The 23,539-nt window shown below is 40.7% G+C and overlaps 2 protein-coding genes across 3 annotated transcripts; one reads left to right on the top strand and one right to left on the bottom strand.

The window, feature by feature from the left end:
- The first annotated feature begins 37 nt into the window (after positions 1–37).
- On the top strand, positions 38–12,520 carry snx27b (sorting nexin 27b). Of its 2 annotated transcripts, none has more exons than XM_078252870.1 (13): positions 38–548; positions 3,997–4,228; positions 4,343–4,535; positions 4,694–4,758; positions 4,852–4,956; positions 5,083–5,161; positions 6,173–6,336; positions 6,440–6,529; positions 7,532–7,681; positions 7,769–7,897; positions 9,216–9,275; positions 9,371–9,419; positions 9,549–12,520. In XM_078252870.1, the coding sequence occupies exons 1-13, from the start codon at positions 217–219 to the stop codon at positions 9,614–9,616; spliced, it is 1,716 nt and encodes a 571-aa protein (XP_078108996.1). In that variant the 5' UTR covers positions 38–216; the 3' UTR covers positions 9,617–12,520. The 2 variants fall into 2 exon arrangements, with proteins under 2 accessions (XP_078108996.1, XP_078108997.1); XM_078252871.1 differs by having other exon boundaries at positions 9,371–9,433.
- A 2,721-nt stretch (positions 12,521–15,241) lies between these two features.
- Positions 15,242–22,864, bottom strand: LOC144519610 (neuronal acetylcholine receptor subunit alpha-7-like). Its single transcript, XM_078252869.1, has 10 exons — positions 22,714–22,864; positions 21,409–21,548; positions 20,703–20,747; positions 20,485–20,594; positions 20,279–20,358; positions 19,840–20,007; positions 19,309–19,503; positions 18,712–18,798; positions 18,452–18,561; positions 15,242–17,068 (listed from the first exon to the last, which is right to left on the bottom strand). The coding sequence occupies exons 1-10, from the start codon at positions 22,763–22,765 to the stop codon at positions 16,193–16,195; spliced, it is 1,863 nt and encodes a 620-aa protein (XP_078108995.1). The 5' UTR covers positions 22,766–22,864; the 3' UTR covers positions 15,242–16,192.
- Between the last annotated feature and the right edge of the window lie 675 nt (positions 22,865–23,539).

The raw sequence follows: 23,539 nt of genomic DNA, 5'->3' as shown, positions 1-23,539 counted from the left end.
AGCATACTCACCGACACACCCTCAAAAAGGAGTCTGAAGTGACCCACATGGAACGCATCCTGTGGCGGTCTCGCGAATCGTCGGACTCTGTCGGCTTTTTCCGATGATCTCGGTCAGTTAGCTAGCCAAGCTGATTAGCCTGCTACTACAAGCTAATGTTTGCAGGATATTTATTGTTAGCTGAATTGGAGTGGATGATACAAAGAGTATAGAAAAATGTCGGACGTCGAGGGACAAGGAATTTGTTCATCGGTCCCTCCGTTGCCTCACCCTTCTTCTCGTAACGGCTCCGGTAGCAGTAACGTTACACCGGGCACCGGCGGCAGCTGCCAGACGGCAACCACCGTTACTTCAGGCCCACGGCTAGTTCGAATAGTGAAGTCCGACTCGGGCTATGGTTTCAATGTTCGGGGACAAGTTAGTGAAGGCGGGCAACTACGGAGCATTAACGGAGAACTGTACGCTCCCCTGCAGCATGTCAGTGCTGTCCTACCGGGAGGTGCCGCCGACAGAGCCGGTATTTCAAAGGGGGACAGGATTCTTGAGGTGTAAGTGGTTACTGTCTTAGCTTAACTAAAAGCATATTATGAGTAAAATACAAATGAGTCTTTCATCTCAGAATGATTGTCAATGGAAATCGAGGCAAGCAGGACCTGTGAGCATGATTCACTGTCTTTTTACTGGGACCAGTGTCGGCCACCAAGAAGTCTGTGTGTACGTGCACTATCATAGTGCTTTGGCTAGGCAGAAAGAATATCTGTTCATCCTAATGAAAGGAGTGTCTGTGTGTCAGAGAGAAAAGATCCGGGGATTATTAGGAATTCCCGTCACGCGGGAGCCTATTCCACTCATCCACAGCATGTCTCAAATCACCCCTAGTACACATTCATATCATTGGAGCCAGATTAAGTGTGTAACCTACTATTTCTGCATGACACACTGCATCTAGTGAAGGTTAAAACAAGGCAAATCGTTATCATCAGCATAACTGAATTTGGTCAGTTAACCACACATGGCTTTGATGTTACTATCAGTGAGCACTGATGTGTGCTGCTGCATGTAGGATAGAGGTGGTTGTCCTCACTGGCACGTTAGTATGCATGGAGATTGCTTGCTGATGTTAGACTCTGTTGCTATGGCGAGGAACACGCAGCAGCACACAGCTCGGCATCAGTACTGGCGCTTCAGTGTGTCTGTTTGTGTGGAATAAGGTGATGCAGAAAGGGAGGGATGTTTTCAGTTCAATTCTGATTGGCTTAGCTCTCTTAAAATTCAGGATCTCATTGGCTGGCTTTTGCACACTGCTTTCTTAATGGATGGCCTGCAGTAACCTGGCAGTTTGTTGACCCCAATTTTTCTATGTGATTGTGTGCAAGCATGTGGATGTATGTATGTATGTATGTATCTCTGCTATTCTCTATGCAATCAATACTTCTTTGCACATTTACAAACAACTCCTGCTTCTGAGCCTTGATGCAGAATAATCTATCATACTAGACATTTTTTTCAGCCTCCTGCTAGATGATAAAGGCTATGTATAATCTTAAACACTTGGAACACTTCTCTCTTTAAGCTGTGCAGTGTATGTTATTGTGGCAGATTTAGCTTTGAGTTTTAGAGTGTGTATGGATGCGTCTTTGCTTGTGCATAAGTGTAAGTGTTCATGCATAGAGTACAAAATAGAAAACTACTCTTCAGCAGAAAAAGAAATAAACTATTACCTTTAGGGCTTATTATTAGGGCTGATTATTTTTCATTGTCGAGTAATCTGTTGATTATTTTCTCGGTTAATCGAATAGTTTAGTCTATAAAATGGTGAAAAATCGTAAAAAATGTCAATCTGTGTTTTCCAAAAACTAAGACGACATCCGCAAATGGCTTGTTTTGTCCATGACTCAAATATATTTAGTTAACTGTCATAGAAGAGTGAAGAAACTAGAAAATGTTCACATTTAAGAAGCTGAAATAAGATAATTTTTACCTTTTTCTTTCTTTCTTTTTTCTCATAAAAATGACTCAAACTGATTAGGCCTAATCAGTTATCAAAATAATCGATTAATCGATTAATCTTTGCAGCTCAAATCACCTTGAATCATAACGACAGAAGAACTGAAAATATGACACACTGGGAAATGTCTTAAAAGTGCTGATGGTGCAAAGGCCACTACGTCAGGTGCTTATTGTATAGTCATAAAGCTGCTAGAATGAAAGCTCTGCCAAAATGCTTAGTCTGTATTTTGTGTTGTAGGAGACATTTGTTCTTTCTATTACTACACCTGCAAGATGGTTTTATTTGTCTCCCCTATCAGTCTTTGTTTATTTCTACCTACCTACATAATGATCTTTCAGATTTGCTATATATGTGATATTTGATAATATGTGTATTATCAAGATTACAGTTTGTATTTCCTCAGTTTTCTCATTTTCTACCTTTCCATTCACCTATGCACTGTTGTCCTTGTCACAGTGCTAACTTCACCGTTGACCTGAGGAGGCAGTAGTAAGACATGCTACTTCTGATGAATAAGGTTTTTGCCGGCTGATTTCACCAATGACATGAATGTGATCCCTCACTGGCTTCCTATCTGTTACCACTGCCAATTGGGTTCATTGAACATTGACTGCCTCCGTAGTTCTCATGAGGAAGAGATGACAACACGTTTGTTGGCCTCTCTGGATATGAGTTAGGCATGTTTGTATACAAAATGGGAATGCTCGAAAGATCATTTTAAAAGTAGGATTAGCATACAAACCTTTACAGTTACAGTTGAATGCTATTAAAGAATGTTGTCCATTTCTGGTCATGGTTAGGCAGTCTGAAAATTTTGTCTGAGAAGTATAATAATCAATGTATAATTTAACAACATATTCTAACTTTAACATCAACCTATTCTGCAAAACTCAAATAGGAAGCCATAGTATTAGAAGATCATAGCCAGCTTTTACTGTCACACAAATAGTGGCAAAATAAAATCAAGATATTCCCCAAGGTATTGACTGGGTCACATTCCGGCTATGCAAAAGACAAAACAAGTGACATTTGAGGCAGTTCTATCTTCTGTCTGTTTCTGTTTTTGGTAAATGTTTAAGTAGAAGTGAGGCCAACTTATGCTTCCATGCTAATATTTTTAATTAATATTATTTAAATAGCAAAAGTCCATTACGTAAGCACAACGCCATCTCATTCTGGCATGGTTTATAAATCACCTTTATTTGTTTTTGCTGTTAATAGCGTCAGAAACAGCTATAGGCGATGCTGAGAGCTTTAAGAAGAGATTCTGTGGCTGTTGTGAGTAAAGTTAACTATAGGTCAGGACGCTACAGCGCTGTCATCAGCACTGTGTCATGCCTCTGACACATGCCTGCCAAAGGGCACACACCCAGTGCTGTTCATGCTCAGCTTGCTAATTACATAAACCAAAGGTTTTATTCCTGATGGGAAAGATGTGAGCCCAGAGTTATGACAATGGCTCTGTTACTCTGCCAAACATAAACAGAAGCTGTTTCACCTGACTCACTTTATAACACTTTCACTTTCTGCCATTTCATAAAAAATTAATGTTCTATTTAGGGCTCTCATATTGCAATGCTTCACTCTTTTCCTTTTGAAATAAGCCTACAATGTATTATTAGTGTCTGAGTGCAACAGTTCTGTGTAAATGTTACCTTTGTGAATCATAGAAACTATGTCAGAGATGTTTCAATGATTTAAGTCTGTTTATTTTTGAAGCTGTAGTTTTTTATTAATATTTGATATATTTGATTGATTTATGTTGTGAGCTATTTCTTGTATGTTTACTCCTGGATATGTACAAGCTTTTAGGATAATTTAGTCCAGTACAGAATGTGCCATTGACAAACAATGCAAGTAGAACTCTTAGAAAAATAAATAGACTAAGCAAGATAGTATTTATTGTAGTATATAAGAAAATGCTCTGCATGAATAAAACATAAACTTAACAACTATCTACATCTCATCCTCCATGTTTTCAATAGTAATGGTGTAAATGTAGAGGGAGCGACCCACAAGCAGGTGGTGGACCTGATCCGGGCTGGAGAGAGGGAGCTGGTGCTGGCCGTGCTGTCCGTCCCGCCCCAGGAGGCCGACTGCCTGGATCCTGGAGACGACATTTCAGCCCAGTCCTGCTATGACTACTCCGACAAGCAGGCCGTCCCCATCTCTGTGCCAAGTTACAAACACACTGAGCTCAACCAAGAAAAGTTTGTGGTGGGTGCACTTGTGGATGAAATCATAGATGGCTAATTGAGAGGATGAGGTTGAATTTGGAGGCATGGGTTAGGACATTTCTTTTCATTATTCTCTGCACTCTCCCTCTTTTAGGTATTTAATGTGTACATGGCAGGCAGGCAGCTGTGCTCCAAGCGTTACCGCGAGTTTGTAATCCTACACCAAAACCTGAAGAGGGAGTTTGCCAACTTTACCTTCCCTAAGCTGCCTGGGAAATGGCCCTTTTCCCTGTCGGAGCAGCAGCTGGATGCACGACGCAGAGGCTTGGAAGAATACCTGGAAAAAGGTCAGGGAGAAAGAAGGAGATGTAGGATTTCTAAAAAAAAAGGTTCTGTAAAGTCAGAATGTAGTAATGATAGTAATCATCTCTGGGATTTGTAAAGTAAGGTAATGGGGGGTAACTATACCGTCTATTGTATTGCATATTTTGTCTCTTGTCTGCAGTGTGCTCTGTACGGGTAATTGGAGAAAGTGACATCATGCAGGAGTTCCTTTCTGAATCAGATGAGGTAAGACAAAATAAAAACATACATGATTGCTTATTTTTGTGGTCCTCTGCCTGTGACTCACCGTGCCGTTTGTCTCTCCTTCTCGCGACCTAGAACTACAATGGCGTGTCAGATGTGGAGTTGAGAATAGCCATGCCCGACAAAACCACGCTCACCGTCAGAGTTCGCAAAAACTCCACTACAGACCAGGTCTATCAGGTAAACACATACACAATCCTGAATAACCATCATAACCATAACCTCATTTCAGTCATCTCGCAAATGTTTTACTCTTTATGTTTCCTTTTTTTACCCTCTCTTATTCTGTCTCTCTTTCTCTTTCAGGCTGTGGTTATGAAACTAGGGATGGATAGTGTAACAGCCAGCTACTTTGCTCTGTTTGAGGTCATCAACCACACCTTTGGTTAGTCAGAACATGTAATTGAGCTTTACATTTTTGTGTGTATCCTCCTTTTCTACACTGAAAATGGTTCCCATCTTTCTTTAAACCACATATTCTTTATGTGTAGCCAGTAATTGCCTAATGACTGTTATGGTTCCTCAACAGCCAACCTTTTTTAAAGTAATCTAAAATAAATACCTGAGCGCCCTTGTGCATGAGTCACTTCAACTGGTCCTCACTTTCTCAGGGCTAGTGTGGTACAAGGGTATGTCAGATACACATCTGTTGGCTGCTTTAAGGTGTAGATCAACTTGCCCTTTGGTTATGCCAACGCTATTGGACTTTAGTCTGCCTGAGAAGCTGAATCCTGTCATCTGTTAGATCACCTCTTGACATTGTGTCTTGCTTTCACTATAAAACCTCTGTTCTCACCTCTTGCTTGTCAGTATCTCAATTATAAATTTAAAAAAGCTTTAGTGGCAAAGAGGAATTTAACAATACTGAGAGTCTACAGCCATGCTAGCACCTCTGTGCTAACATATCTTAGTTGTGTGTGTAAACATGCTAGCATTTGGTAATTAGCATTAAACATGAATTATAGCTGAGGCTGATGGGAATGTCATTAGTTGAACAGGTAGATGGTCAAAAGCCAAAGTACTGGACGAATACAAAACATACTTAGACCTGATGATGTTGCTAGAGGACAAGTCCAGGTATCATCAAAGTCAGCAGTATTCATCCTCTGGGCACCGTGCAACTTGTAATATTTATAATTGATGTAAAAAATTAGTCAGTTGATTTTCTTTTCTTGTTCTACTGCAACAAGATGAGAGCATCAAGCAGAACATCTAGTATCTAACATATTTGACACTAAATGCTCTGTTATCTTTCCGGAGGGTTAACATGCAGAAAGATAATAGATTTCAGCTTTAAACAAACATGCAACAAAAACTTTTTGAACACTCTTTTCTTGCCACATAAGAATGTTATATCACTTAACTTCTTTCCCTTTTTTCTCTCTTTCTTCTTTAGTGCGTAAACTTGCCCCCAACGAGTTCCCCCACAAACTGTATGTACAGAACTATACCTCAGCCATCCCAGGAACCTGCCTCACCCTGCGGAAGTGGCTCTTTACTACAGAAGAGGAGATTCTGCTCAATGACAACCAGCTTGCTGTCAACTACTTCTTTCACCAGGTGTGTGCATATGTCTGTCTTTCTTTGTGGTGTGTGTATGAATGTGTTTTTTTTATTCTTTGTGTTTTTTAACAGTGTCCCTTATTTGGCCATGTCTTTGCAGGCTGTGGATGATGTCAAAAAAGGCTTCATTAAAGCAGAGCAAAAGTCCTACCAGCTGCAGAAGCTGGCTGAGCAGAAGAAGATGTCGATGGTCAGTCTCTCACATATGGACAGACACCACTCAGCTACTCTACTACTGTTCCTGAGTCACTTATACAGAAAGAGACAGATAGTTAATCATTATAGTACAGTGTGGCTTATGTCATTCCCTAACTCTCTCACCTGTTCAGTCTCCCTTAACTGTGTGTGATATAACCAAGTGGATAGGTACAGCGTGAGAGTGTAGCTTTGACTGGAGAGGAATAGACAAAGCAAGTGGGTTTTTCCACTGCCTGAAAACATAAATACATTACCCCCTTTTTAGAGAAATTGTACCTGCCCCAGCAGGTAAATACTAGGGCTGCACAATATGAGGACAATATGCGATAACGATATTACTTGTGATAAATAAACAGATATTAAAGTGTACTCAGTTCTGCATTTCTGCTGCTTTCAGTATTCTAAAAGGAAATAATGTCCAACATTGTTTTATTGAAAAATTGAACATTGAATTGAATAAAAAGCACCGCTAAAAAAAGAATGACATTTAAAGTGCAGTTTGCGAGTTCCTGGGTGGCCTAGTGGTAGAGCAAGCGCCCATATATAGAGGCTCAGTCCTCGACGCAGAAGTCGCAGGTCTAAGCTGTCACAATAAAGGCCTAAATGCAAAAAGAAAATAATCTTAGGAAACAAAATGCAGTTTACTACTGATATTTTCTTTCAACTAACACAAAAAATCAAAAAAGAGTGTCTTTTGTGATATGTTGCTGCCTTTCGCGATGTGTATATTGCGACGGCTAATATTGCGATGATGATAAAAAAAAAACAATATATTATGCAGCCCTAATAAATACTCACACCCTATTTTCAGATCAATTGGGCTGCAGAGAATAAGTAAAATGTCTGACTGTTCTCTGTTTTTTGGCAAATAAAGCTTGGATACAGTTAAACATCAGAAGGTGCATCCTGCATCTAAACTTCAGTCCGTTGCAGAACTACATGCTGTAATATAGTAAAAAGCACTATCTTGTCTCCTCTGCCTCTTCTTTCTTAGTATTTGAGTTTGTTAAGGGGTTGTGAGGGCTACAATGAGATCATATTCCCCCATTGTTCCTGCGACTCCCGACGTAAAGGCCACGTCATCACAGCCATTAGCATTCACCACTTCAAGCTGCACGCCTGCACCGAGGAAGGGACACTCGAGGCAAGGGCAAATGTTTCTTAGTGTGTGTATAAACATATGTTGTATGTATAATGGAGTGAGTGTACTAAAGCCTCAGTGTTGTTCCAGAACCAGGTGATTGCATTTGACTGGGGGGAGATGCAAAGGTGGGACACGGATGAAGAGGGCATGGCCTTTTGTTTTGAATATGCACGAGGAGAGAAGAAACCACGCTGGGTCAAGATATTTACACCCTATGTGAGTATCACACGCACATTATTACACATGTACTCAAAGTAGTCTAGTAAAAATACAGCCCCTACATGCAAAAAAAACCCCTGAAATTATGGAATTTTTAGAACTATTACTCATGGGAAAAATATGATTATCTAAATGAAATGTAGGTCATCCCCTATTCAACAGTTTATAGAATAATGACTTAGATAAGCAGTTCCCTGACTATCTTTCTCACCTGCAACATTCATAACAGCTTTTACAGTATTTAAATTCCTGTTGCATGCCTTCAGAACCTGCTTTTCTTTGTAATTAAGTAGAATCAGATCAGTAGAGTTACTTCTATAATTTAAAGGAATAGTTTGAGGATTTGGGAAATGCTTATTCGCTTTGTACGGAGAGTTATGTATGAAGATCATTACCACCTTCATGTCTGTATAGTAAATATGAAGCTACGGTGAGCAGACGGCTATTAATGTAGCTTAGCATTTTGACTAGACAACGCACATTAATCAACATCACTGTGAATGTGCCAGTCTTGGTGATGTTTTGAGACCAGAGCAAAAGGAAACAGCAAGACATTAGTACGGGTTCAAATGTATAGACAGACATATAAACAACAGCAACAAAATAAACAAGACAGTGCAGAAGCCATACAGAGCAACAGTAAGCAGCAAAACATTAGTACAGTAATACAGTACATCAACAAAATCCACATTCAGTACATGTAGCCATGCTAGCAGGCAATACGAAGCGATAAAACAGCCAGGCAATTCTGATTATAGACATTTTTTCACACATGCAAACATGCAGAGCAGCAATAAGCAATGAGACATAAATAAAATGCAACAATCATGATGGAGATCTTGATAAAATGTTAAAAGATGCAGTACAAGTTAGAATGGTGATATGATAAGACAAACTATGCAGCACAGAGTTGTAAGACACAACTTTAGAAGAGCATACTAAATTGTTAAAGTAGTAGTGATTGTTTTAGCCATACAAAAAACAAAATGTTGGGTGGTTACACTATTTCTTGGCTGTGAGCCGTTGCCAGGCAACCAGTGGAGACTTCAGGAAGTTGAAGGTTCCAGCCCAGAAAAATTTCCTTTTTGCGCTTCCGTTTTTGTGCAGATTAAATGTAGATATAACATGTTAATCAGTGAGCTCCGCAGGTGCTGGTATTTTCTTACCAGAAAGCAAATAACATATTTTTTCCAAAATATCAAACTATTCCTTATAAGGAAAATATGTAAACCTTATCAAGATCAATCTTATTTGTCTTTTGAAATCTAAGTGTCTGTTTTTCTCTTTGTATTTGCCGTGCATGGCCAATGTTCAGTTTAACTACATGCACGAGTGCTTCGAGAGAGTCTTCTGTGAGCTGAAGTGGAGGAAGGAGGTAAGGACCACCACTTACGAACAGACTAACCTGCTCTATTACAAGCCAATTATTTGCATCCTTCACTTATACCTGCAATGTCTGTGTTTCTACAGGTGGAAGAAGAGGCTACAGACAAGGACAATAAGAACTGCAGTAAAGATGGTATGTGTGGCAAGGTAAGGCTTTGCCTGCCTCTGTCCGGTCTATGATTAAGTAATAGCCTGGGTGAATTACTCGTTTTTCTGTCTCGGAGTTTGTGTGTTTTCCTCCTGATTGCTGTGTCTGTTTCAGAATATTTTCCAGCTGCTGAGGCACAGAAGGGATGGAGGCACCTAGGAAGGGAGATTGTTACCTCTTAACTAGACACAGTCGTCACTCAGCTCAGTTCGGCCCTCATCTAGCCCCAGACCCAGCAACACTCAGCTACTAACTACATGGTCATCATTTACACTCCATCAGCTACAACCTGAGAAGCTACCCCCCGATACATGCAAACCAACTCGAATAAATCGAAGCATAACAAGCTACAGACACATAAACCAGAACTCTTGAATCCAGTGCACCATAATCATTCATTAAGCAGAGCTCTGTCAAGTCATGGATTATTGCAAGCCTTCTTCCTATTGGCAGGGACTTGAAGTGGAATGTGACTTGTACATGAGGAGGTTTTGAGCCTCGGAAGTAGTCCTACTGGGAAGAGAAAGCTGAAGTCTAAAAGGAAATACTGTTGGACTAACAAAGGGAAGTGGAAGCTGTTAGTGCTCGTAATGGGGAACACAGATAACACTGATCAGTGATACTGAAGGTTGACCACAGGAAGACAATTAGTTTCTCCATTTACGGATCAGAGCAGCAGTGTGTTCTTTGTCTTTTTGGCCCATTGTTAGCGTGCAAGTGTGTTTGTGCATGTTAACTATGCGTGCAAAATTCAAGGGGCCAACCAGAGTGAGGCCCTCAGAATGTAAGTCACAGCTGGATTGCGTCACATACACATGAATTTTCATCTGTTTGCCAATCAATTTGCATTATAAACGAAAACTAGTAACATTGTAGCATTGCCAAGAGAGAAAGGAGAGAGAAATTGGAGATTTTGTAGGATTGTTAGATACTTTTTGTCATTCAGAGACACCGCTGTGATGATTTGACACGAGCAGGAAACAACGTTAAACTTTAAACTACTGTTGCACTTTATCCAACAGTATTGCCTCCTCCAAATGTGGGAGATGTAACTTAAGAAGAACATATTGGGCATAATACTGGAATTAGCCTGTGCCTAGTTTACATTCATTTTTAAGTATGATTATGTACTGCATCATCAAATGGCATGTGCCACGTGCAAAGCCATGCAAACTTACTAACGTATTTATAGTATTATGTGAACACTCCATGCAAATGTTTTGAGGGCCATTGTAGAGCAGCAGTGATGTGGAGCACACAGTATTTTTACCATGCATTACCCATAAGAGACAGCAGGGGTCCTTCTCCTCCTTTCTGCTCTCTTGCAGGCCCTGATTACTTTGTTTCTGAGAGTTCCCAGAGGATTTATAATAGGCCTGTAATTCAAAAGGCCTTTCCACTTGGCTGCACTATTTATATCTGTAGCTGGTACTTCACTGTACTGTTGAACCACTCATGCACTCTAGATTCAGGTTAATTCGGAAGAGGATTTCTTAGGGGAAAAAGGGCAGCTTGCACACTTCATCAACATATGGAGATAACTGTGTGCACAATTACTAAAGGCTCTGTAACAACGTAGCAACTGATCACAGATCTGCAGTGTAATGTAATTCTGCAATGTCTCTTTAAATGAGCCCAGTTAATGTTATCATTCCTAGAATAATGTAATAAGGTAAAACATAATTATCTGATGACGCAATAGTGACTCCAGGCTGACAAATAAACAGGTTATTACATCATTAAATACATGCTGGCATTAAATATAGATCATTGTTCAGTGCAATATTCTGATGTTATTACCTTATTCATTAAATCTAAATAGCTTAATTGCATTATTAACTCATTTAGAATGACATTTCTGAAGTTCTTACTTTATCCAAAACATAATACATGGTCAGTTGCTTCTAGGTTTTACAGAATGAGCCCTTTTATTAGTGATGGTTGTTTATCATCATAATAGTAATAAGAATATTTTCCAAAATCAATATACAGCAGTATATCATAATATGGCTAATTTCTGCAAAAACACATGTAAGATGATGATGCTCAAAGCAAAGACCTGTGTTCCACTGTCATGCATTACATGAGATGAACCAGCCCTTACTCCTTTTTAGCTCGTAATGAGAATATCAATAGTATTCTTTATTATCAGGCAAGTAAAGAGTCATATACATCAGTGGCTCTTTGCTAAGAGTGCTTGTTATAATGATGGTGCTCTTCACAGAAGCCATTTTTGGGTGATTAATAAGCTTCAACAGACCTTAGTGAGTGTGTAAAAGGAGGCGTAATTGAATGTGTTGACACTTGAATTGAGAGAATTGCAATCCTTAAAGCTGAATGCATTTCCCAAGATTCTTGTCTGTTTACTGGACCATGTCTGAAGTGGTCGATTGTCTGACTTTGTCTGATCTCCCCACCTGCACTCAGCTCTCTCTCTCTCTCTCTCTCTCTCTCTCTCTCTCTCTCTCTCTCTCACTCTCTCTCTCTCTCATCCTGACTAAAGCAGTGGTTCTCAACCTGGGAGTCAGGACCCTCAAGGGGGTCGGGAGATTGCCATATGGTTAGAGAGAAAAACATGAAATACCATTCTAGACTGGGGAATGGTTTTTACATAACTGTGTGTTTGGTACATTTCATGTGTTATATTCAGAGCTTCATTTATGAATCAGAAGGTCCTGGAACACAGAAAGGGGTCTGAAGGCGGGTCCACATGATACAAGCCTTCCATGACGAAAACAGCTGTTTACACCAATTTGAAGCTCTTGAGGGGGACAGGGGTCGTGAACACCAACCTTACTATTCTGGGGGGTCGCGACTCGAAAAGATTGAGAACCACTGGTCTAAAGTTTAGTGTCACTAGTATTATTTATTTCAGTAAGATACTATCTTAAATTCAGCATCTCTGTTAAGTTTTTTCACCTGATATGGTTTGGCTTTCAAAGAGTAATGCTAAGAAGAGGATGGAGATTGACAACCTGCAGATTCTTTGACATGTTGAAATGTAAAAAGACTAAGTGTTTGGTTACGTCGCTTACTGTAATAAATTGTAACATATTCTTTTAAATAAACTGATTTATTGATGCAAAGTTGTGTGTGTGTGTGTGTGTGTGTGTGTGTGTGTGTGTGTGTGTGTGTGTGTGTGTGTGTGTGTGTGTGTGTGTGTGTGTGTGTGTGTGTGTGTGTGTGTGTTGGACAGCTCCAGTGGGTGTGAGTTGAGAGTCAAGGACTGCCAAAAACATGAAGTTACCCACAAGCAGAGTGAGATTTATCCTCTGAAGATAATTTTACACTCACTTTGTGTTCCCTTCTTTCCCCATCTCCATCTTCGAATGAGATCTGGGAGACAATTACCCAACAGGAAAATGACTGAAATGTCAGTTCCATATCGACCTGCATCGAATGCCTGCACCCAGTAATTAATATTTATTGACTGTTGTTGGTCTGGGATTTTATCTTGGGACATCTGAATTTTGGGGAAGAGGAAGATGTGTAGCTTTGAAGGATAATTGAATTTAAAAAATAAACCAAAACAATTGAAGATTTGCCGTCGTGTATCTTAAATTGAGATTTGGATATTTCAAAAATGAAATGGAACATTGGAGATCTGAAATATTAAGATTAAGGAGCGTGATGGCTCAGTTGGTTTAGCCTGTGTGGTATTTGCATGTTCTCCCTGTACGTACATGGTGCAAGTCAGTAAGACTGGGATTGTCTGTTTCTGATTGTTTCTGTATCTGGGATGTTCCCATTCATCATCTTCACTATTAAAGCGGGAAAAGAAAAAAGAGGGTAAACTTAGAAAATATTGCATCATTGCAAAGTCATAACTCTCTTGCATTACAATAGTTTGATTTAACTATTAAAATACGGACTATATCAGCTATCGCATCACTCCCTTCTTTTATATTCTCTCCCTCTCTATTTTTCCCACATGGGCAAACACAGAGCTGAACTGACAGCACTGCACAGGCAGCAGTGAAAGTGAACTGTGTGTGTGTGTGTGTGTGTGTGTGTGTGTGTGTGTGTGTGTGTGTGTGTGTGTGTGTGTGTGTGTGTGAGAGAGAGAGAGAGAAACAAAGAGAGCTTTAGGAGTATGCGTGGTTACTGCATTAGGTCTGCAGCAGGGTCCTTACTTTCACCGTTTGATGGGTGAGTGGGTTTGCAGTTGCTCTGCTTCATGTTGAGGTGGGTGCAAATGGGTGCGACAACTGCGGCCACACATTGCAGTGGCCCCTTGAAACCAAACATTTCTGTTCCACTCTCCTGCTAGCTGCATCATGCTCCAGTTTTGTATGAGTCGGTTTGCTTCTCCTCTGAACAAACAGCTCTGCGTGAGCTGTCGACACAGAGCATGTGGATGACAGAGTCACCGGAGGAGGGGAGTATCTTAGATTTATTACCTGTGCTGAATTGCGTCTCTCAGCTGTGTTATAACGCTGCAGCCCCGGCAGTCACACAGACAAAAAGGGCTCAGTAGGCCATTAAAATGCACATTGAATTGTTCCAAACTGCCCTGCCTGCACATACTGTGCTTACAATGAAAAGGTTTAAAGCTTGATTAATAGCCTCGACTGAAGGTTTGAGTACAGCCGTGCCAAAACAGCAATTAGCCGAATTCAATCATCATAAAGTGTGCATTATTTCATATTCAGTCATTTTACATGGGCCAACATCCTTTACAGACATTCTTTGCCAATTCAGAATATATGTCCAGTCACCCCTTAATGCTGGTCTAAGTACAGTTTAGCAGCAGCAGCATCCCAGAGGAGAGGAGGAGGGATACACTCCTCTCCACTTCCTCTCTTCTCCCACTTCCTCCTCTCCCTCTCTTTTTAATGAGCAATCAGTAAAAACTTTATTGACTCCTATTTGCTTTCTCAGCACATTTTTTTCCTCTCTACTCTGTTTCTATCAACCATGCAAGCACCTTGTGCTTTCTCTACTCTGTCATTCTGCATCCTCTCCATTTCTGTTCCTCTGCATAGCCCTTTGTTCCATCTCTCTTTCTGTCGCTTTCTACTTTTGCCCTCTTCATTGCTGCACATCATTACCTCGATCTTGCCTTCCTCTCTCATAGCCCCTCACCTTCTCACTCCTCCTGCCCTTTTCAAACTTCGATCGGAGGGAGGGGAGCCAAAGAATAGAACATTTGATGCATGTCTAGAAAGTACAAAAGACAAGGCTATTTATTTTACAATGTTTACAGCTCGCTCTGTCATGATATATTGGCATTCAAAGTGTCCTGTGAAATATATGTAAATGATTGGCATTCAAAGCCAGGGTCATAGAGATTATATTTTTCTGCATACGCTGTGTGTGTGTGTGTGTGTGTGTGTGTGTGTGTGTGTGTGTGTGTGTGTGTCTACAGTATAAGAAAAAAGCCTTGTGAAAAAGGACTCTTGGAAAGGTGCCAAACCTTCTTTCTTTCACATGTGGCAATCTGAACCTTGTCTATGTTTGCACTGAAGGACAATATTGTTCCACATTATGAATACATATTTGAAATATGTGTTCTAGCTGTTACTGTCAAAGTGTGTTCCATATTCAGAAACAAGAGAGACCACTACAGTGTACCATGATGCTAATGTGATTGTTAAAGGTGGAACTGCATCACCAATGTCATCATCCCATTACATGAATGATGTTCAGGCTGTATTATTGTGATAAAGAGTATATTCATGTGGAAACATACTGATCCCAATGACATCCTATTAAAAAGGAAACATTGGGAAAAAAGCTTTAATGAAATTAAAAATTGAATTGAAATTTTAATAAAAAGTTTTCTGCAAAGAAACCCATCAGTGGTAACAAAATGTGTGTACCGAAGTATAAATAGTATTTGGGGAAATGTGTAACAAAAGAGCACACAGAAACTCTGGTCTGTATTGTCAGAAAATTCAGGTTTACATGCAGCACATCATTGTCAAGTTTCTCTACTGAGTATCTTCATGTAGCATCCAGTGACGGCAGTACAAATACTTTAAAACAAATTTAGCAAAGTCATGCTTCCCAATTTTCACCTAAATTCTGGGATCAGTTTTCTTTAGGATCCTCATTCACAAAACTATTCCAAAAAACTATGTATTTCTTATTTAACTGTCACACTTTTTAAAAAAAATGAATCAAAATCCACAAACCATCCTCCATATTCCAATAAAACATGTGGTGCTTTGTTGGAGGTTTCAGTTGATAGTCCATTAGTTGAAAATAAAAATCACTAAAATTATCAATGCATGAAACAAATTTTTCACTTGGACTGGAGTGCCGCTAATAGGAGAAACAAACACATCAATCAAACTTCCATAGAAACCATTGCCAAAAGAATGTGTGAACAGTAAATGTGATATTTACGGAAGAGGATTAGGGCCACATGTGAAAAAATGTATTTAAGTTCTGAGTTTAAAGTCAGAATTCTGAGAATAAAGTCAAAATTCTGAGAACAAAGTCAGAAATCTGACTTTACTGTAATCTCAGAATTCTGACTTTAAACTCAGAACTCAAAACATTTTTTTAACATGTGGCCCTAATCATCTTCCGTAGATATTCTATCATGAAAAATGGCACACACAAAAATCGCGTCATAACATTTTCCATTTGGACAACAAGTCCACTCCACATGTGCAACAATCCACCACAGCTTAATGAATAGGAAATATTTGCTGTTTTATGTACCATTACCATTAACAGCAATTGTGCTTCCAACAAATACTTATCTGCATTATGCCTTAAAGTCTCCCACTCTCTCTGTTTTTGGTCTGTCAGATGAAGTCTTTTGATAGTGCTTCCCCAAAGTTGGGTGCAGCCATGAGAATAGCAATGGTACAGATAATGTTGAAAACACTGAATCCCATCAGGCACAGACGGTCGATGACAGCTGCAGCAAACTGCCACTGCTCTGCCAAACTGAGCTGCCGGTCCTGCTCCTTAACGCGTTCGACTAAAAACTGCACCTCCACCAGAAGAGCCTGCAGCTGGTTTTCTACTGCCACAGATCGAATCACACCGCTGTGAGCAAGTATAGCGGCTGATGTCCCTGCTCCGGCCCCAGCCTCTAGGCCGCAGGGTCCAGAGGATGTGGCTGATGGGTCAGGGTCTGGGGATAGTGGAGTTTCATGTGGGGGGCTCCCAAACTTGGAAGATTGGAGGTGGTGATGGATAGGTGTATCTTCAGCTGGTCTGCCTGCTGCTCCCTCTCCTTCCCCTCCACCTAGTCCACTGTTACCCCTCCCGTGACATGTGGTTCTGCTCCACGGAACTGGCTCCAGTTCTGCAGTGGTCTGGAAGGTCTGGAAGCCCATGTAAAGCAGATGGCCGTTGGGCTGTGGATGTGGATTGGGGCTGGAATCTCTGTGGATGGGATTAGGGAGGATGACAGCCTGAGAGTTGGGCCGGTGGGGCGGTGGGTGTGACAGAGGGTGGTTGAGCTGAGCCAGGCTAGCCTGCAGAGAGTTGAGGCTCTGAGGGTGGATGGGGGGCACTGGTGTGGGGATGGTGGTAGTGGTGGTGGTGGTAGGAGAAGACAGGGTTCTGCTCTGAGGGTCTGCCTGGCAGTTGGAAAGAGGCAGCTCCACTCCCTCGCCTGGACGCTTCATCCGCAGGAACCATGGAACCCACTGCAGCAGAACCAAGTGCACCTGACACACAAGGACACAAACAAATAAGAAAATGAAAGAACACAGATGCACATAAACACATGCCAGATGAGCATAAAGGATTCTTTATGGTCTTTATTAGCCTTCAAAATACTGCTAATCAGGTTCAACCACATCTAGTAGTCACATCGTAGCACATTAACTCTCTAGTTTTAAGTCTTGGTATAACATTTTGTATCACCCTGTTACTAAACGTGTTTAGTCTTGTTAGGAACATTGCAAAGATCTGGTTTTAAAGACACTGAAAATCTCATACAAGCCTATTTTGTCACATCTTCACATTATTGCAGTGCACTTTTCACCTGCCTTGATCAATATCAGGCTATGTAAAACTCAGCCCCAAGGCTTAGATAGAACTGAGAGATGGGATACTATTTAATCTGTTTTTGCTTCTCTACAGTGGCTTTCTGTTCGCTTTATAATTGATTAAAACAATTTACTGTTAACTTTCTAAGCAGTGCATGACCAGTAGCTTTATTGCTGAACTGTGAAGTCCTTCTCAAGTGGTGGTGTCTTGGCCATCCAAGAGTCAAAGATAAAGACCAGTGGTGTTCAAGCTTTTCGTTAAGGCCCTGACACTCTGGAACGATCAGCCTGAGAAGATCTGCTTAGCTGAATGTGTGCCCTCTTATGAACCACCTCTCACATCACACTTTTATTGTATAGCTTACCCTGATTTTTTATATCCAGTTTGTTTTAAAGTGCTCATATTATGCTCATTTTCAGTTTCATAATTGTATTTAGAGGTTGTACCAGAATAGGTTTATGTGGTTTAATTTTCAAAAAACACCATATATTTGTTGTACTGCACATTGCTGCAGCTCCTCTTTTCACCCTGTGTGTTGAGCTCTCTGTTTTAGCTATAGAGTGAGACATCTCACTTCTGTTCCATCTTGTTGGGAGTCACACATGCGCAGTACCTAGGTAAGGACTACAAGCTAGTCAGAAGCAGAGTATGAGGGTGTCCCACGCTAGCAGTTAGGCGAGCATTATAACGTGTTACCAAGTGATGCACGTTTATCACGGAAGTAAAGGCTGGACTACAATAGAGCTGTTTGGAGCACTTTGTGAACAGTGTTTTCTCTGGAAGATGGTAAGTCCCTTTGGGTGGACTTTGGGCTTTTTCACTTTGTAAACCTATAATGTGAACAAAAAGACACACAACACAATAAAGGAAAGGGAAAAAGCCAAAAAGCATAATATGAGCACTGTAAGCCTGTCTTTACTTGTTTTATTTAGCATTTCATTGTACTACTGTGTTTTTTTGGTTTTGTTGTAAAGTATTTTGAATATTGTTTTTGATATTGTTTAGAAAGGTGCTCCATTAATAAAGTTTATTATTATACTATAATTATTTAAACTCACCCAACGTGGCATGTGTCCACTGTTGGGGCTGTGGTGATGGAATTGAAGGACGATGACTGTGGCCACTACTGACATCCCGACAATCACCATGGTGCTTGCAAAGTACTGCCCTAAGACAGACGGTGGAGCACATTTTAATTATAAGGTTGCTGTATGCTGAGAACAGAGCATACACTGAGTCAGTCCCCACCCCCACCTCAAAAAAACACAAAAAATCCATAAACAGATACACACGTGCATACACACAAAAAGAAACTGACCTATCAGGGGTACAGAATCCGAAGTGGCAGGCATAATCTCTGCAACCATCAGCATGAAGACCGTCAGAGAAAGCAGAACCGTGATGCCTGGAGGCAGACACAGGACACCAGCGAGTAGTGGGTTGCAATTAAAAAAGAAAAGAGAATCCTTAGTGGAACAGTATATTTGGTATGGTGCACCTGACTTCGCGCCCTTATTATCTGTCTTTCTGACACCCCTAGGAATACTGATTTGATTTTAGTCTTTCTTATCTTCCCTCCTGTCTTTGCCTTTTCTCAGTCTCTCCTTCCCTCCAACTCAGCCCCCTGACACATTACAAAAGTTTGGCATAGCTGACTGAAAGTCATGTAATGTTAACAAAGAAACATAGGATTGTACAGAAGATGAACAGAAGATTGTAAGAGAAACACTAAAAGAGTGAAATAAGCCCATGGTTTCACAAGGAAGGAGTAAAGAATATGCAGCAAGACATATGTTATCTCATAGCAGATGCACGTCTTGTTTTCCATATCTCATATTTTCTCAACCTTTCTTATTATAACATCATCTATGACCCCTGTTCTTCTCTTCTCCACCCTACTCATATTGTTCCTCACCCAGGCTGATCTTCTCTCCCGAGTTGGCGGGGAGCAGGAAGACAACCAGGGTCATGGTGGAGAGGAGCACACAGGGGATGAGGAGGTTGAGAGCGTAAAACAAGGTCCTTCTTCGTAATGTCACCACAAAGGTAACATCAGGGTAGGGCTCTGCACAGCAGTCATAGAAAACTTCATGACGCCCTCCAGGGACCTCTGAGGGGAAAGAGACAGATGCAGGTGCAGCAAAGACAGCATTATAATGCAGAAAACACCAGTGAGGATTGTGAAATGAGAAGCACATCATAAAACTGAATGAACACAGCAGAGATAGAATATAGAAGGAAAGATCTCACTATGAAAATCAAGGATCACAGGTGTAGTATATATATATCTAAATTGTTGCATTGTATTTTAATTCAATAAAATGTCCATAAGGTATACTCCAACTTACTAAAATCTAATTACACATACAGGACTACGTGGCAGAAATGTAAACACAGTTACTAGGCAACACTGTTTGTCCTCCAGGGCCTCTGAAGCCTGTCTTACCCACTAGGTCCCACTCTCCATTGGTCATGTATCCTGACACATCTGCCTCCTTCATCTGGATGTCCAGCAGCCAACCATCAAATGTCCACGAGCCAAACTTCAGTTCACAACGCTGGATGTCGAATGGAAACCATCGCACATCCACGTTACATGTGCTGAGAAATATTCCTTGGGAGAAAAAAAAAGCAGGGGAAATAGTTTACAGTGAACGGAAAGTAAATATCAAAGTCAAGTAAAATTGTCCCATGATGTAACGAGGCAAAAAGAAACTAGTTAAAAAATGTTGTTTGGTGCAGCCATTTAGAAGTAAATGAAGATTGCAATAAACATTCTTAGGATTAATTTGATGCAACATGAGTAGTACTGTATGTTTGCAGAATGACTGAAAACGTAGTTTGGTTTTGAGGACAAGATACTGATTACAGTAATAAAAACTTACCTGGAGGCAGATACTCACAGAAGCCACTGGAGTTAACCAGCACGTTTGTCTTAAATGTGGCATCAAACTTATCATGAGCACTGGAGGATAGTAACACACAGATGAGATAGTTTAGAGCTCAGCAGCAGCAAGTGTGTGTGTGTGTGTGTGTGTGTGTGTGTGTGTGTGTGTGTGTGTGTGTGTGTGTGTGTGTTTACCACACATACCTGTTGTAAAGCAATATGTCAGGTGTCCAGACCTGGTCAGAAGTGAAACGGAGGTTTTTAACTCCAGGATACTCTGACTGGTTCCACTGGAGGTAGTGGTCGTACCACTGCTGGGAGACACAAGAACAACACTGGTTTTACATATGAACAAAAACATGAACACAAGGATTATCACTATGCAGATCAATATCACATTTAATGTTATTCATTATACTCACCATCTGCAGCCAGGCATTCGTGGTGAGGATCTGGTTCTTTTCATCCTTGCATAACACAAAACATATACGAGAATAGGTGATTTAATGATTTAAGGAAAGGTTAATCTTGTGATTATCTATTTTTTTCTCTTATGTGAAATTATTCAAAATATCTAGGTTTGGCAATAATGTAATGCATGTTTGAGAGAGAGAGATCCCTTTGTAATGTGATTCCAATTTAAGTAATGGGGGACAAAATCCGCAGTCCTCAATCTGTGCAACAATATACATATTAACTATAACTAACATAAGGCTTCAACAGTCTGAAAAATCAAGTCAGTATCTTCCGAAGTAACAGTTTTTCCAGCATAAAATTCCCTCTTTGTATTATCCCTCTGCTGCAGCTCAACAAGGACACACTGTCCATTGAGACACATCCTGAAATTACTTCTTCAAGTTTGGGAGATACCCATTTGATTTGACTATTTGATTCAGACTGATGAAGTCTCATATTAGCTTCAGCTGAACTTCAGAACTACATTGGAATTGCATTTGGAGGAGATTGTTTCACAGCCAGTACACAGAGGAAGAACAATTACAGTGGCCAAGAACTCTTTAAATGTACATGTAGGCATGTGAGTAGTGAATTGAGATATATTAAGAGTCTTGTTTAAATGTATTGTATGGGTGTATAATTATGTTTATGATGCATTTATGCCATGCGTACCACATCCATGACCTGCATCAGAGTAAAGGAGAACTGAACAGTGAGAGTCTGGGAGTCGTTGGCCACCGGTCTCTCCATGGGGTTGTAGTCCCTGAGCAGCTCCCTGAGCAGAAACCGCTGGTGAGGACCCTGCACTGATACTGGATATGGGGGGGGTTCAATGGAATCACAACAGAGGAGCAAGAGAAAACGTGACAGTTACAAAGTGAAAGCTGTGTCAGGGAAGACAAGGTGAAAACACTAAAGACAGAGCAGAATAGCAGAAAATGGGTGCAATTACAATGATTGATAGATAGTTTAGGGAAAAGTGGTGTAGAAATTGAATGAGAGGGAGAAGGACAAACAAACCAACAGAGGGAGAGTAGAAATGCTTCAATTGAGGTAAAAAAAAGAGTAGGCTTTTAGGGATAAGGGAAAGGGTTATGTTGGAGCACAGTGATAAATAGAAGAGCGGATTACACAGGACACGAGAAAAGAACACAGAATAAAAATGTGAGAGAGTGAGAGAGGAATGAACGCAGGAGACCAGAGAGAAAAAGTCCTGTTCCTCCTAATCAATTATATCCCTGATTGACCACCACAGACAGTCAGAGTACTTCCCATCGCTGTGAACATTTCAGTTTCATTTAATGCTGGAAATAGTGAAGCCATTAAACACTAAAACACCCAGACAGACACACACAGCACTCACGACAATGAGAGCCGGGAACTGTCCCTCTTTTCGCCCTGTAACTCCACCAAAGGCTTCGATTCACTTTTGATTCAATTTCCATGAGGCAATCACTTTGATGTGGAGGGACTTATCATTGGAGGAACACTAAATACGTTTTAAAAAACACCGACCCTCTCTCTCTCTCTCTCTCTCTCTCTCTCTCTCTCTCTCTCGCTCTCTCTATTCTTTCTCTCTCTCTCGCTCTCTTCTTTCTCTCTCTCTCTCTCTTTCTCTCTCTCTCTCTCTCTCTCTCTCTCTCTCTCTCTCTCTCTCTCTCTCTCTCTCTCTTCTTTCTCTCTCTCTCACTCTGTCTTTCTTTCTGTCTCTCTATCTATCTATATGTGATCTGCAGTAAAGATGATTGCATTTCATCCTGTTGCTTGCCAATTAGAAAAATAAATCATTTTTTTTCTCTGTCTGGCTGCACATCAACAGACTCTCTCTCTCTCCTGCTGTTGAAATGAGCTGCTGAGTGCACAGTTATTAGGAACAGACATACAAGAGCACATACAGTAGCTTATATGCAGCACATGGAGAAAACACACACTTGTTCGAGCGCAGTATCACTCAAAGCACCAATGAAAGCCACTCACCCCGGAGCAGAGTCGCAAGTATCAACAGCCAAAGAGCCACAGACTTCCACATACTGCATTCCTCTGTATAAACAGAGAAAGAGTGGAAGAGGGAGAAGAAGAAGAAGATGAGGGAGGATGAAAAAGGAAGATTGAGATTGAGAGCGGCGTCTGAAGGGGAAAAAAGGTTGTAGAAAACAAGTGGAGAGAGTGTGATGCAGCAGTGGCAGAGAAGGGAAGGAGGGGGAAGAGAGGAATAGAGAGCAGGAGAGACAGAGTGAGTGAGAGATGCAGTAAAACGAATATTCCTCTGAAGAGGGCGATGTGCCTTTGAGTCAGTCAGATACTGAGAGCTGGGCATACCCCGACCAACAGCTCAAGGGGGACTCCGCACTTTTTGTCTATGGCTGTCTATGAATCTCATTCATGGGATTATATTGCAGCAGTAAACTAGGCTTCTTTAACTCAAAGCTTGGGAAGGAAGTAAAGGGAGCAAAATACCATTGTCTGTGTTAATACTCTAGTGACCTACAAAGAAACATTTTTAAATCAGTCAAACAACAGTTTAAAGTTATTACAGTCTGTCATTTTCTAATTTACACCAGCCAGCTATATTCAAAAGCTGCTTTGCTTTTTAACTAAATCAGACATCAGTAAATTCAAAGAGTAATGCTGACACCCATTGGATATGTTAGCAAAGTGCAGCCTTTATCTTGCTGGATATAATCTGTGGTCTCCTAAAAAGCTCACTATATTAAAACTAAATTATACAAACATTCCTTGACTTGTTTTTACCAAAGAGGATAGTAGAGGAAGTCTTGTCATCAAATGGTCAGAATTTAACTGA

The sequence above is a fragment of the Sander vitreus genome, chromosome 6 (assembly GCF_031162955.1).
Source record: "Sander vitreus isolate 19-12246 chromosome 6, sanVit1, whole genome shotgun sequence".
Lineage (NCBI taxonomy): Eukaryota > Metazoa > Chordata > Actinopteri > Perciformes > Percidae > Sander > Sander vitreus.
This window is presented reverse-complemented; position numbering and strand designations above follow the sequence as displayed.

Coding starts and splice junctions, on each gene's coding strand:
- snx27b (XM_078252870.1), top strand. CDS start 217: ATGTCGGACGTCGAGGGACAAGGAATTTGTTCATCGGTCCCTCCGTTG. Junction 549..3,996: donor GGGGACAGGATTCTTGAGGT/GTAAGTGGTTAC, acceptor TGTTTTCAATAG/TAATGGTGTAAATGTAGAGG. Junction 4,536..4,693: donor GGAAGAATACCTGGAAAAAG/GTCAGGGAGAAA, acceptor TCTTGTCTGCAG/TGTGCTCTGTACGGGTAATT.
- LOC144519610 (XM_078252869.1), bottom strand. CDS start 22,765: ATGTGGAAGTCTGTGGCTCTTTGGCTGTTGATACTTGCGACTCTGCTC. Junction 20,595..20,702: donor CGAATGCCTGGCTGCAGATG/GTGAGTATAATG, acceptor TGTGTCTCCCAG/CAGTGGTACGACCACTACCT. Junction 17,069..18,451: donor GTGGACACATGCCACGTTGG/GTGAGTTTAAAT, acceptor CTTGTGTGTCAG/GTGCACTTGGTTCTGCTGCA.